The sequence below is a fragment of the Spinacia oleracea genome, chromosome 6 (assembly GCF_020520425.1).
Source record: "Spinacia oleracea cultivar Varoflay chromosome 6, BTI_SOV_V1, whole genome shotgun sequence".
Lineage (NCBI taxonomy): Eukaryota > Viridiplantae > Streptophyta > Magnoliopsida > Caryophyllales > Amaranthaceae > Spinacia > Spinacia oleracea.
In genome coordinates this window covers 24,652,446-24,666,434 of record NC_079492.1, presented here as the reverse complement: position 1 = coordinate 24,666,434, position 13,989 = coordinate 24,652,446, and the positions used below count along the sequence as shown (strand labels likewise).

At 40.4% G+C, this 13,989-nt stretch overlaps 1 protein-coding gene across 1 annotated transcript; it reads right to left on the bottom strand.

Annotated features, from left to right (window-relative positions):
- Positions 1-10,789: 10,789 nt before the first annotated feature.
- LOC130464351 (protein MAINTENANCE OF MERISTEMS-like) lies at positions 10,790-13,357 on the bottom strand. The gene is made up of 3 exons (XM_056833895.1): positions 11,970-13,357; positions 11,237-11,896; positions 10,790-11,151 (listed from the first exon to the last, which is right to left on the bottom strand). The coding sequence occupies exons 1-3, from the start codon at positions 12,180-12,182 to the stop codon at positions 11,074-11,076; spliced, it is 951 nt and encodes a 316-aa protein (XP_056689873.1). The 5' UTR covers positions 12,183-13,357; the 3' UTR covers positions 10,790-11,073.
- Between the last annotated feature and the right edge of the window lie 632 nt (positions 13,358-13,989).

The window sequence follows — 13,989 nt, the reverse complement described above, 5'->3', positions numbered from 1 at the left end:
GGGGCATGGCCCCCGCCAGCCCCCCTAATTCCGCCCCTGTAGCTTACTAATATAATATATGTGTTCGTATTTTCTGTTGCCAATTCGTATAATTTGTGGTATCAGAGCAAGGAATCGTGTTTCTTACGAGCAAAGATGGATTTTGACGATTCTGACTTCCTACAACATCTCCGTGAGGCCTTGAAGAACGTTCAAGATGAGGGTTTCGTAGGCAGCCTAGACGTGAACCACTACGGGTTGTGGATGAATTCGAAGTTACAGAACGTCCTCAGTTTGTTGGTGCAACATATCCGAAAGTTTATTTGGAATGGGAACGTAAGATCAATCGAATGTTCGATTTCAAAAACCTTGAAGATGAGAAGCGTTGTAGATATGCAATACTGAAACTAGGACGAGGAGCTTCATTATGGTTCGAAGGGCTGAAGGCCAAACGAACTCGTGACGGAAAGGAGAAAGTTACGTCTTGGGAGTCCTTGAAACGTAAACTCCGAAAAAATATGTGCCAACGACTCATAGGATAACTACTTATCGTAAAATTGTTGAGTTGAGGCGAGAGAAATTGAGTGTGGGAGAGTATATTGATGAATTTGAAAAGTTGTCTTTGATTGGGGAAATTGATAAAACTGAGGAACAAAAAATGTTACGATTTCTACCTGGTCTGAATTTCAATATTGCTAGTAGGTTTATCTATACCCATATTCTCATTTTGATACACTTTGTGGACTATGTTTGAAACTAGAAACTCAAGGGAAAATAAAATATGGGGGAGGGTCGAGTATGCATTACGGTAAGGCCAAGTCTTAGTCTAAACCCGAGTCTACCTCGAAATTAGCCGCATCCCCTAGTCTTGAAGGCTCTAGTAGTTCCACGCCAGCCCCAAAATTGGCTAGATCGACCAAGGAAACGAGTTTGTCCAAGGTTCGATGTTATAAGTGTCAAGGGTTTGGTCATTATCAAAATGCGTGTCCAAATAAAACAGTAGTGACCTTAAGGGAAGCCATTGAGTACCATGAGGAATTGTTTGAAGAGGAGAGAAGGTCGGGTGACATCTTTGTGTTTGATGAGGTCGACAAGGATGAGGAGGTGGAAGGGTATGAGTCTCCAATTTATGATACAGCTCTGGTTCATAGAACTCTACAGACCCATATTGTATCTACCGATTAGGACCAACGAGACCAACTATTTCATACTAAATGTCTAGTCAAGGACAAGTGGTGCATCGTGATTATTGATGGGGTGGAGTTTCAATAATGTTGCTTCCAGCGAGATGGTTTCAAAATTGGGCTTAATCACTACGGCTCATCCTAAACCATACACACTCCATTGGCTCGATGATGGCAATAGTGTGAAGGTGTCAAAACGGGTGAGGGTTGGATTGACTATGGGTTCGTATGAGGACGAAATTATTTGTGATGTTATTACTATGGATGCTTGTCGTATATTATTAGGGCGTCCTTGGCAGTTTGATAGAGATGTTTTACACAAGGCGAGAAGCAATGAGATGGTTTCAAAATTTGGCTTAATCACTACGGCTCATCGTAAACCATACACACTCCATTGGCTCGATGATGGCAATAGTGTGAAGGTGTCGAAACGGGTGAGGCTTGGATTGACTATAGGTTCGTACGAGGACGAAATTCTTTGTGATGTTATTCCTATGGATGCTTGTCGTATATTATTAGGGCGTCCTTGGCAGTTTGATAGAGATGTTTTACACAAGGGGAGAAGCAATGAATATGAATAGAGGGACAAGGGAAAGAAGATTGTGTTGAAGCCAATGTCCTCACAGGCGGTTCGATCAATTGAGTACTAAACAAAAAAAGAAGCCAAATCTCACCATGTTGGCTAGTGAACGAGATATTGATCAACCCATTGATCATGGAGAAATAGTATATTTGCTCGTAGCCAAGGAAAGTTCAATAGACGGTCAGAATTCGAAAGAAGGTAGCCCCATTGCATAATTTCTTTTTGAGTACAAGGATGTATTTTCCGACGACTTGCAACCGGGTTTGCCTCCTATTTGTGGTATTGAACATCAAATTAATCTTGTTCTAGAAGCCTCATCACCTAATAAGGCTGCCTATCACTGTAATCCGGAGAAAACCAACGAATTACAAAAGCAAATTGACGAACTTATGAGTCGATGTTATGTTCGAGAAAGCTTAAGTCCATGTGTTGTACCCGTTTTCTTGTACCTAAGAAGGATGAAACGTGGTGGATATGTGTTGATAGTAGGGTTGTTAATAACATTACCATAAAGTATCGTTTCCCAATTCTGAGGCTTCATGATATGCTAGATGAGCTCCATGCATGGTTCGGTGGTGTTCTCAAAAATTAATTTGTGAAGTGGCTATCACCAGATTCGAATGCGTGAAGGGGATGAGTGGAAAATGGCTTTCAAGACAAAGCATGGGTTGTATGCGTGGACCGGCATGCTATTTGGTCTCACTAATGCTCCTAGTACGTTTATAAGGTTAATGAACGAAGTGCTTAAGTCGTTCTTGGGAAGATTCATTGTGGTTTATCTCGATGATATATTGGTGTATAGTAGAAGCGAAGAAGAACATTTGGTTCATTTGAGGCATGTTTTTGAAACCCATAGAGCTCAAAAACTCTATGGGAAACAGGATAAGTGTTCGTTCCTTGTTGATAATGTGGTATTCTAGGGTTATGTGGTTTCGAAAGATTGAGTGTGCGTGGATCAATCCAAGATCGAAGCTATGAAGACCTGGCCTAGTCCTAAAACTATAAGTGAGGTGCGTTTGTTTCATGGCCTTGCTTCGTTTTATAGGCGTTTTATTCGTGATTTCAGTACCGTCACTAGTCCCATTACTAGTTGTTTGAAGAAAGGTGCTTTTGTGTGGGGAGAAGAAGCTCAAAAGGCGTTTGAAGTAATTAAGAGTGTTTGTGTGCTGCTCCTATATTGGCATTACCTAATTTTTCTCAACCTTTTGTGGTCGAGTGTGATGCTAGTGGTGTGGGAACTGTTGTTGTATTGATCCGAGCTAAGCTCCCATAGCTTATTTTTCGGAGAAGTTAGGAGGTGCTCGCTTGAACTACTGCACTTATGACAAGGAGTTCTATGGCATTGTTAGAGCTTTGGATCATTTGATTCATTATTTGCGTTTGAACCATTTCATATTGCATTCAGATCATGAGTCTTTGAAGTACATTAACGGGCAACAGAAATTGAGTCTGAGGCATGCTTAGTGGGTTGAGTTCTTGCAATGCTTTCATTTTTCTTTAAAGTATAAGGAATGTAAGAGTAACGTGGTGGTTGATGCACTATCACGTAGATATACATTACTTGCTATATACCTTGATGTTCGTTTGTTGGGATTTGAAACCTTGAAAGGTTACTATCGCGATGATGTTGATTTTGGAGTTGTATTTGAAAAATGTGCAGCTGCTGCCTACGGAGAGTACATGGTACAAGATGGGTTTCTCTTCAAGGGTAACCGTCTTTGTATTCCCAAGGACTCGATTCGCGAGCTGCTAGTGCGCGAGGCTCATGACAGAGGGTTGGCTGGTCACTTTGGTATAGATAAAACCTTGGAGGTATTAAGGGAACATTTCTTTTGGCCTAAGATGTTAGGCTATGTAACAAACATTGTGGGTAAGTGTGTGACTTGTCATATGGCCAAGAGTTCATTCAAGCCTGGCTTGTACTCACCGTTACCAGTTCCGATTCGTCCTTGGGAAGATGTGTCTATGGATTTTATAGTAGCTTTGCCTCACACTCAAAGGGGTAAAGATGCTATCATGGTTGTAGTTGATAGACTTTTGAAGATGACTCACTTTATTGCTTTTCACAAGACCGACGATGCTTGTAATGTTGCTGACTTGTATTACCGGGAGATTGTACGTTTTCATGGGATTCCAAATACCATTGTTTCAGATCGAGAATCCAAGTTTTTGAGTTACATTTGGAAAACATTATGGAGGATAGCTATTGTTTAGCACATCACATCACCCTCAAACTGATGGACAAACAGAAGTTACAAACCGGACCTTGGAAACGTTGTTGCGGGGGCAGGTAAGTAAGAATCAAAAGTATTGGGATGTCAAGATTGCTCACGCCGAGTTTTCTTAAAATCGCTCTCCTACTTACGCTACTGGTCATTCCCCATTTGAGGTCGCTTATGGAGTTAATCCATACTTGCCGTTGGATCTGATTCCAATGCCAAAAGACGAGTTGGTTCACAAAGACGCCGAAGCTAAATTGAAGTCCATGATGAAGTTGCATCAACAAGTTGGTTATCGTATTGAATCTGTTAATGCATCTTTAAAGCAGAAATCAAATAAGAATCAAAAGCCTCGGGTGTTTGTCAAAGGTGATTTAGTCTGGGTTTATTTAAGAAAGAAGCGTTTTCCGAGCAAACGCAAGAACCACTAGTAGAAAAACATCATTTACAGCGCGCCTAGAAGGGGCTTTTTACAGCGTTTTTGGCCGCTACAATTGTGATGGCTGCAAATACGCCTTCTTTTTTGTGGAGACCAGAGGAGCTGCAAAAAATTGAGTAATTGCAACTCACATTGCTCAATACGCGCTGCAAAATGTACTTTATTTGCAACCTTTTCTAGTTGTTGTGCGTTGTGAATAATACTTGTAGAGGGCAAAAAAAGGGACATTATTTGGAACTTTTCCCCCTAAGGCAGGCGCTGCAAATAATGCATATCTATTATTAAAAAAATTGCAGCTACAGCAGAGCTGCCACAGGTTAACAAATCTACAATTATTAACAAAATCAATATTTAATTATAACCAACAAAAAATTCCACAGAAGTATATATTTTACATTCCTTTGTAATTTAGGAAGCGTGACATGACCCACAAAATCAATGTCCATGTTTTTAATACAAGTTAAGAGGACTTGTGCCTTCTCTATCATCCTTGACTTTCAGAGTTGGTGTTTCCAATATACCATAGTGTGCATATGGAAGATGAGTCGGGTCCATGAGATTTTCAAAAAGAAACTCACACCTGCAAGTGAAAGAAGCACTTAACCAGGTCCATGAATCGTAGTAATCATGTACGAACAATTAGGCATGTGCACTGAATCGTATTAGTACAGGCAATGAACAAGGCTGAGAATAGGGAATCGGATTACCTGACCATATGAAAATGTAGTTGGGACCACCAGACCCACAGTCAAGCCACAAAAACGAAACCTGAAAACAAATAACATCTGGAGAGTGAAGCTTAATTAGGTCACCAATCCTCTTATACACCTCTTATGCACCTCTAAGTCTTCTCTGAACCAGACATTGTAAGCCAGGATCTTTATCACACCTGAAACTTCCTCAAGTTGAGCATTTTCAGTGAATTCCTCGGAAACCGACCCACTGTCTATTTTGTTCTTTCCAACCTTCTCTTTGTCTAAGTTATATACAGAATCTGAAACAAAAATCAATATTACAGTTGGTATCAAAAGAACTATATTATTCGCTAGGACTTGCATAGTTGCATTGTATGAACTGAATGGAGCATAGGAAAAGCAAGCAAGTGGATGGTAAGAATTATCCTAGCAACAATGTAAAACAACACACTTTTTAACACTGTCAAACTAATCCATAACTTCCATCAAAATATTTGTGACTATTGAAATATTCAAGTTTCAGATGTAGATAAGAGAAATTGACCGCGATGATTAGAAGTGAAAATAAGCAATTTACATGAGTAATAAGCAACCTACAAAGTTCATACTAATCTACAACTAAAACAGCCTTCCTGAAAGATTTAACCTAGCGAAAGCCATCTAAAATCACCTAAGTGACGGAGTTTCCTCGTAAATGTGACACTGTCATCAGCATTATCAGCAATCTTTGCTGATGCTAAAACTTTTCTCTCTCTTCGTAGTAAAACAGCTAACAGCGTCAGCATTTTATGGCATACAAAACCCAGTAATTATGTGCATTCATGGTCACAGAAATTAATTTGAGATAATATAATGGTAATACTCACATAGTGTACATAAGTCATACAAATTTGTACGGAATTATAAGTTTGTGAACAAGATGTTTTCCTTGGTGACGTAATTCATGTAAACCCCTAGGTATGCCCTAACATCCCCGAATGTATTATTCAGAACTCTTTGATCAATATAATTCTTATTTCCTTGTACTAGGAAAGATTAATTACATTCAAAATTTAACTTGTGAATAACTAAACAGTACCTCGGAGTTTAAAAAACCCATAAACAAACTCTCTTTACAGCCCCGTTCCTCTAGAGTACCCAATAAGTAAATGTCAGTTCCGAGTTCTGAACTTCTGGTACACCTTAACGGACGCCGATGAGCCGGAACTTGCCCAATGTTCAATGAAATCAACAGATAACCTACACTTTATGGGGAGAAAGATTCGATCTAAAGGAGAAAGAGAGATTAAATAATGCTAGGGTTTGAGGGTGAAATGTGACTGAGCAGACACTGATTAGAAGGGTGGACTGATTAGAAGGGTTGCGAATGCAGTGTTGCAATTGACATATTTTCTACGGATATTTCATGAAATGCTCTCGAGTTTTTCCATAATTCACCAAACTCCCATCAAGTTTCAATAATTCATAAAATACCCCTGACAATTCGTACAAATACCCAACACACCCTTACTAATAACGGACCGTTAGTCTGCCGTTACCCAAGTTTTCAATTCACCCAAATGCCCCTATTCTGAAACTTATTTCACCAAATGCTCCTATTGTGAAACTTTTTTCACCAAATGCCCCAAACTTAAATATAGCTATTTTGATGTTTCAGCGACTAGTTTTTGTGGTTGTTGGTCACGGTTGACTATAAAAGCCCCTTTGCTGAATGGTTCTTGTAAGTTAGATGTTATTTTGATTTGCTTTGCTAATTTCATAAGATTTTTGTCATGAGTTTTCTTTCAAAATCATCATCCACACTCAATGAGTCCACATATATTTGAGTACCTACCAAATTTTGTTATTGTGGTAGGAAATTTGTCATTCGAAGCTCTGATACAACACTCAATCCACAAAGGTTGTACTACAAGTGTGATCCTTGAAACAATCTGAGATGGTGAAAGGGAGTAGTTGAGCAAAAAAACAAGGGGCAACAACACGAAGGATAATGCGGGGGAAGCTTAGACGAAGGAGAAAATATTGAAAACAGGCAAAACAGTAAGATGCAAGAAGAATTGAAGCAAATGAAGAAGAAGCTAAAACAACAACAAAAAGTAGTCAAAGTTGTAATAAAAATGGGGATATTGATGTTTGTAATTTTACTGTTTGTAATCATGAAGTAAACACAAGTAATGAGAAACAAATTCACATTTCATAAATAATTGATGTTGCATAATCTGCACAAAATACCAAACTGGGAAGCATTTCTGTTTTTAGGTTCACTTACAAAACATCTTTGCACCAACTACATTTAATGTTATTTTCTACTCAATGAATATGTGCAAGATCAAAACAGATGTGCAAAAAACTACCCCAAAAAGCATTAGCAGCTATCTAGAAGAGCTTGTGGAACACCACTTCAACCTCCATTCCTACCACAATAACAAAATTTGTTAGGTACCCTAATATATGTGGACTCATTGGGTGTGGAAGATGATTTTGAAAGAAAACTCATGACACAAATCTTATGAAATTAGCAAAGTAAAGTAAAATAACATCTAAAATACAAGAACCCTTCAGCAAAGGGGCTTTTATAGCCAACCATGACCAAGAACCACTTTTCAAACACAAAAACTAGCCGTCGGAACATCAGAATAGCTATATTTAAATTTGGGACATTTGGTGAAATAAGTTTTCTAATAGGGGCATTTGGTGAAATAAGTTTCAGAATAGGGGCATTTGGGTGAATTGGAAACTTGGCTAACGGCGGACTAACGGCCCGTTATTAGTAAGGGTATGTTGGGTATTTGTACGAATTGTGAGGGGAATTTTATGAATTATTGAAACTTGATGTGCGTTTGATGAATTATGGCAAAACTCGAGGGCATTTCATGAAATTTCCGTATTTTCTACTAGTGTTATACAAATCCAATTGCATCAACAACAATATTTAACCAGAGAAACAACAGATATTACTTGAATCTAAAACATAGAGAGCCTATAGAAATAGGAAATGAAATACAACTAGTTTTAAACCCACACGGTTCTTGTTTTGTTTTTAAGGTGACTTTTAATTTTTGTCCATCATATATATACTTAGTATGGAGTATTCCCTCAAAAAAAAAACTTAGTATGGAGTACTCAATTTAAATATGGCTGAGGCATAAACAAACACATTCATCTATTTGGCCTTTTATATCCAACTTAAGAAAAGATCCATATCTATTTCGAATTTACTGAACAAAGTCGTGCTGAATAATCAAAATCATCATATAATAATTACAATAAAAGAAAGAAAACCATCATAATTAACTATGAGAAAACTTATCTTCCTACTATAAATTGAATAGGCTAGCAGATCGAATTTCACCAAATCCATCACTTGGAATTAAGAAGAACAATGTTGGTCATATTTTGGCAATAAGGATCAATGTTGATCAGTTATCAATTGAATGAAAATTGATCACAATACAAAATCAAAACTAAAACCAGAATTAAATGTGAATAAATGGAAGAACTCCAATTAAAACTAAAACACAAATATAATGCAGAGAAGAAATTATTATCACTAGAACACCCGACATAATAGGCCTCTCATGAAAATAGCCAGAGAATAAATTAACATTGATTAAAATACTAGGCAACTTGACTGAATTCTCAATCGCAACCGCCAATACTCAAGATTAAAATTTATCGCTTTATCCGCAAGCAAAAACGAAAATTATATATGCACAATTCAACATTTAAATTAACATATACAAACCCTAAAGTGAATTTTAAAATTCAGAAAAATATAGTGATATATGAATATAAACTCACATGTGGCCGAACCGTCGCGAATTCGGTTAATATCCATGATAGTAAGGAGTGTCGGAAATCATGCACCCATAAACACAAATTAGAATCAACTTAAAATTCGAATTTATTAAATTAAAAAAAATGCAGGAATTAATTAGGAGAAAACAAACTCTTTTCAATCAGAAATTACAGTTAGCGCCTAACTATCATGTCAAAAGCACTAACAAAGTAATTCGTATACATGAGAAATAATTTATCAAATTGCAGAAGAAAAGGCTGGTAATTTCAGAACTCATAGCCAAAATTAAGAAATGTAATGGGTGTAATATTTACCCAACAATATTCAACTCTTAAAAAAAGAAAGCAAAATTAAGCAAACCATAAACAACACGACCGGCGGGAATCACAAACCCGAAGCAAAAATATCAAGTGAAAAAAGGAAATTAAAATGGCAGAACATCTAAAAATACCAGAAAATCCATCTGTAGACATCTAATTTGTGTCTCCCCTTTGGGATGATGACGATACCCTTATCCTTGTTAGGCGATTGGAGTAACTCCTGGCGGAAATCCCAATTGCTAAGAATACCTCCGAAATCCAAAGTCCAAAATCCAATCCCCAAGACCGTTCCCCTCCCGGAACTTGGTACAAAATACAACTTCCAATATCCAATTTCAAAATCCAAATTCAATCTCAATTAGTGGACCATCCCATTGGTCTTACTAGGCCTTTTCCACTCAAAATCATATAAGGAAAGTCAAATTCGGGCGCCGACCCACAAAACCGAGCATGTCGGGCCCCGCCCCGTAAAACCGGAACTCAAAAACCTGAGAAAGGTTTGTTTTTAGACGCAAATTCAAGCCTTAACCTCCAAGAAAACACTATGTGCCAAACATCGTACTATTCGTACGAAGGTACACCCATACAAGACAAATCAAGGACGGCATATTTCCGTCCTTTTTGGCGGCATTCAGCCCACGTCAGCAGCGCCCAGCGCTGGCCTGGCGCCAGGCGCTGGTGTGTGCTGGCGTTTTGCACCATTTCCCTCCTATAAATACCCCTCATTTCCTTCGAAAAAGAGAGAGCACAACACACATAACGTTGTAATTTTGACATTACTCCACACAATACAAACTTCAAAACTCTTCAAAACACATACAAAAAGTCCTAAATTCAAGAGCAATTGGGAGCTCGAGCCTAAGATTAACTAGGTAAATCCTTCCTCAGGGAGGGGACATACCTCATTATTTCCAAAGCGGAAGACATGATGATTCGGATCCCAAGCCTCCAGAGCAGCAAGAATGAAGTGCAAATCCAATTTTACAAATCGGAAAGAGACGAGCACCCCAAGATGCATGCCATCAAGCTGCCTTTTCTCCAATTGCCTAGCGAACCAAGCCACGAGTTCAAGGCACTTTCAAAAGGCACAACCATATTTTCTTTTCTTTTCGAGAGGAAGCAGTATGCAATGATAGCAGGGAAGGATTGATGCAAGAAATGATCCAGCAAGCTCCCTATTTATACAAGAATTGGCTTGCACGACAGCTCACAGGCGCCGGGCGCCAAGCCTGCGCCAGGCGCAGGGGCCTACATCTAAGGACGAGACCACCGTCCTCTCTTATGACTCCGAGTACACACTCTTTAGTGTTTCAGACAGCAGAGTACAACCTCCATTATTCAAGATTCCAAATCCGCAAGCCGCGCAATTTCAAGTAGTCCGGATCAACGCTTCGGGCAGATTTCGGGTCAATTTTTCAAAATTCAAGCATTCTAGTCCTAGATCGGCGTCCTAAGTCGAGTCTTCATATACATAGCAAGAGTTGAATATACTTTGACTTGCGCGTTTTCTAACCAAAAAACCTCAGTCAAAGTGGGGGCTTATAGTGGGTATATACACCCGGAAAAATGGGCAAATTTTTTCGCAAAATTGTCATGCATGCATATAGCCACAAATTTCAAGGCACACACAACGCATACAATTCCAAACATTCAAAGATACAAAACGCAATCTTCAAATCTTACAAACCAATTCAAGTTCAAAACCATACAAACCACACAAAAATTCAAGTTTCAATCCATACAAATACAAATAAAAGAAAGCAAAACAATACAAGAATATTACCCTATCAGCAGGCAAAACCCTCCAAGATCTGCGAGAAGCCACCAGGGACACACCGACGCGCACCGCTCCTATTCAAGAGGCAGCATACGGGTAAGCCGCATCTCTAATACGCTCCGGCGCCAAAGTCGGGAAGGGCTCATAGATCCAAATCTTTCAAGGAACAAACAAAATATCAGTCAAGTTCAAGATACAAGCATACAAATACAAAGTTCAAAGTACAAGGAGTCTCGAATACCTCCAACACGCTCCTCAGAGCAGCCATGCTCGGGTCACTCCCCAGTGCAGTCCGGGAGGCCCGCCCCATTTCATACAAGAGGTGGCTATAGGCCAAGCCACCCCAGTTATAACTCGGAACAGCTCTCAAGTCCCTCAGAGCGGACAAGAAGCTAATATGCACCCGACTGTTCCTACTCGGGGCAATCACTTTGCTAACCAAAACAAGGAGGAAGAGCCTAACCTTCTGCTCCGCGGACACACCCTCACCACAGATAGCGTCTACAAGCACCTTCACAGAAGCCTGAGTGTCGTCCTCTGACAAATCAACAACAGGGCCGAGCAAGTCCCTGGCAGCGGCCGAGCGCCACGTCAGCTCAGAGTCAAAGGTCACATTCCTCTCAGAAAAAGGAAGACCTGTAATCATAGCAAACTCGAAAGGGGTAACAGTAATCTCCCCCCATGCCATGTGGAAAGTGTTGGTGGTATCCCACCACAGCTCTAGCAAAGCCCACAAACGGTTCTTAATCCCCGTTCTCCTCGAGGAACCTCCCATGGTGCGCCAGAAATCGGCCAGGCCCATCTGCGACCAAATCTCCATAGCCTCTCCAGCACGGAGAGCCTTAAAGGCCCTCTGAACCTCCACCAAGGACCAGTAAGTACGGAATGACTTTCCGTCGGCCTACAGGTGAACGAGTTAGCTCAAGACCTATACACATACAAAGTGCAAATTCGAAACACAGTACAAGACTCACCATGCCAGCGCGAGGCCGCTGAGACAAGTGCCAATCCGGCCGAAACACCAGGTCGGAAGGGGTCCAACCAGCACCAGGGAAAGCGGGCGCATCCCGGGGAACCATACCCCCACCTGGTGCATTTATTGCAGCCGCTTTGTCATCCGAAGCATCTTCCTCAGCAGCTCGAACCACAGACGACTCAGCGAGCTTTCTCCGAGTGTGACGAGGCATACTAAATCAAGTAGCATACAAAGAGTCAAAATTCTAAACTGGGGGCTATCCTATACTAGCCTAAACAAAGTCAAAAAATTGAACTCAAAACAAAATCCCCAGTGGACCTCTAGTTCAAGGTACAAGTTCTACACCAACGCCTAGACTACCCACGCCGAAGCAGGTATTCAAAGTTCTACACCAACTCCTAGGCTATCCACGCCGAAGAAGGTATTCAAGCTCTACATCAACGCCTAGGCTATCCGTGCCGAAGCAGATACAAGTTCAAAATTTCAAAAGTACAAGTTCCAACAGTTCAAGTTCAAGTGGCTATCAAACAGTTTTCTACAAGATTCAAGAAGCTAAAGCATACAAGCATCATTTTAAAGTACGAGAAAACCAAAACTACATGCAATCCTGGAGTTATTTCATAAGGAAAAATATGAAAAACTTACATGGACAAGGCAAGAACAAGACCAAGGGAAGAGCTGATCGACTTTTGAGAGAAAAGAAGCAAAAATTTCAAGTGAATGTGCCTCAAAATGGCACGGCAAGGGGGCACTTATATAGTGCTGCTGTTAGGTTATGATACATATGACAATTCATAAATCATGCGGAAAAACCATAAAGCCAGGAAAGCATATTATTTTCACATAATCATTTAGCATAGAATTGATGCATACATGTTGTAGCGTGCCTTCCCTAGCTGCGCCCGAACCGAACAAGAACAAGTCTTTAGGACTCCAAATGTCGTCCCTCCGTAGATACTCCACAGTACGTCCGGATCCGCCTCAAGTTAGTCCAACTAGAATCGCCCTTAAGGTTACTAGGAATTTCGGCTATGTGTTTGCAAGTGTATGGCTGATTTTTCTTTCAAAAACTTACCCTTTGAATACTTCAATCGTACCTGCAAATAATGACCCTAGGCCCTTATTTATAGAGGTATGGAAAAGGAACTGGAATCCTATTAGGATACTAATTAGTTAAACTAGAATCCTAGTAGGACTCTAACTAATTAATTTTATCCTTTTAGGATTAGGAATTTAATCATCAAACAAATCCTACACAATTTAGGTTTCGTATGTGAACACAAACTCTACACGAGCATGACCCACGAGCGTGCAGGCCATGCCCGCGCACAGCCCACACGACCGCTCAGCCCACGCGAGCTGCAAGCCCACGCGAGCAGCAGCACAGCTCGCAGCCCATTGCTGCGCGCGCTGGGCGCGCTGCCATGGCCTGCTGGGCCTGGCCTTGCGTTGGGCCTGGCGTGGCCTTGGCTGTTCGTGTGGCGCGTTTGTCTTGCTGGGCTATGGCCTGGCTTCGTGCTGGGCCCTCGTCCGGCAGGCCTCGTCCGATGCTTATTCGTACGATACGCTTCAGATTAAATTCCCGGTTCCGGAATTCATTTCCGATACGAACAATATTTAATATTTCCGATTTCGGAATTAATTTCCGTTTTGAACAAATATTTAATATTTCCGTTTCCGAATTTATTTTCCGATTCCGATAATATTTCCGATTCTGACAATATTTCCGTTTCCGGCAATATTTCCGATTCCGGCAATATTTCCATTTCCGATAATACTTTCCGATCACGGCCATGCATTTCACAGTTTCTAGCTCTCCGAGTGGCCTTGTACAACTTTTAAGCATCTCATCCCGATTTATGGGAGGACAATCCCAATCTTGCGATCTTGAGATTAGACTTCGTTTGATAGGTGATTACCTGAGCGTTGCCTTTATAGCCTCCTTTTACGGTGCGACAGTTGGTCAACGTCAAGGCAACCAGTTCTCAAACAAGTAATCTCAAATCACTCAGGTATTG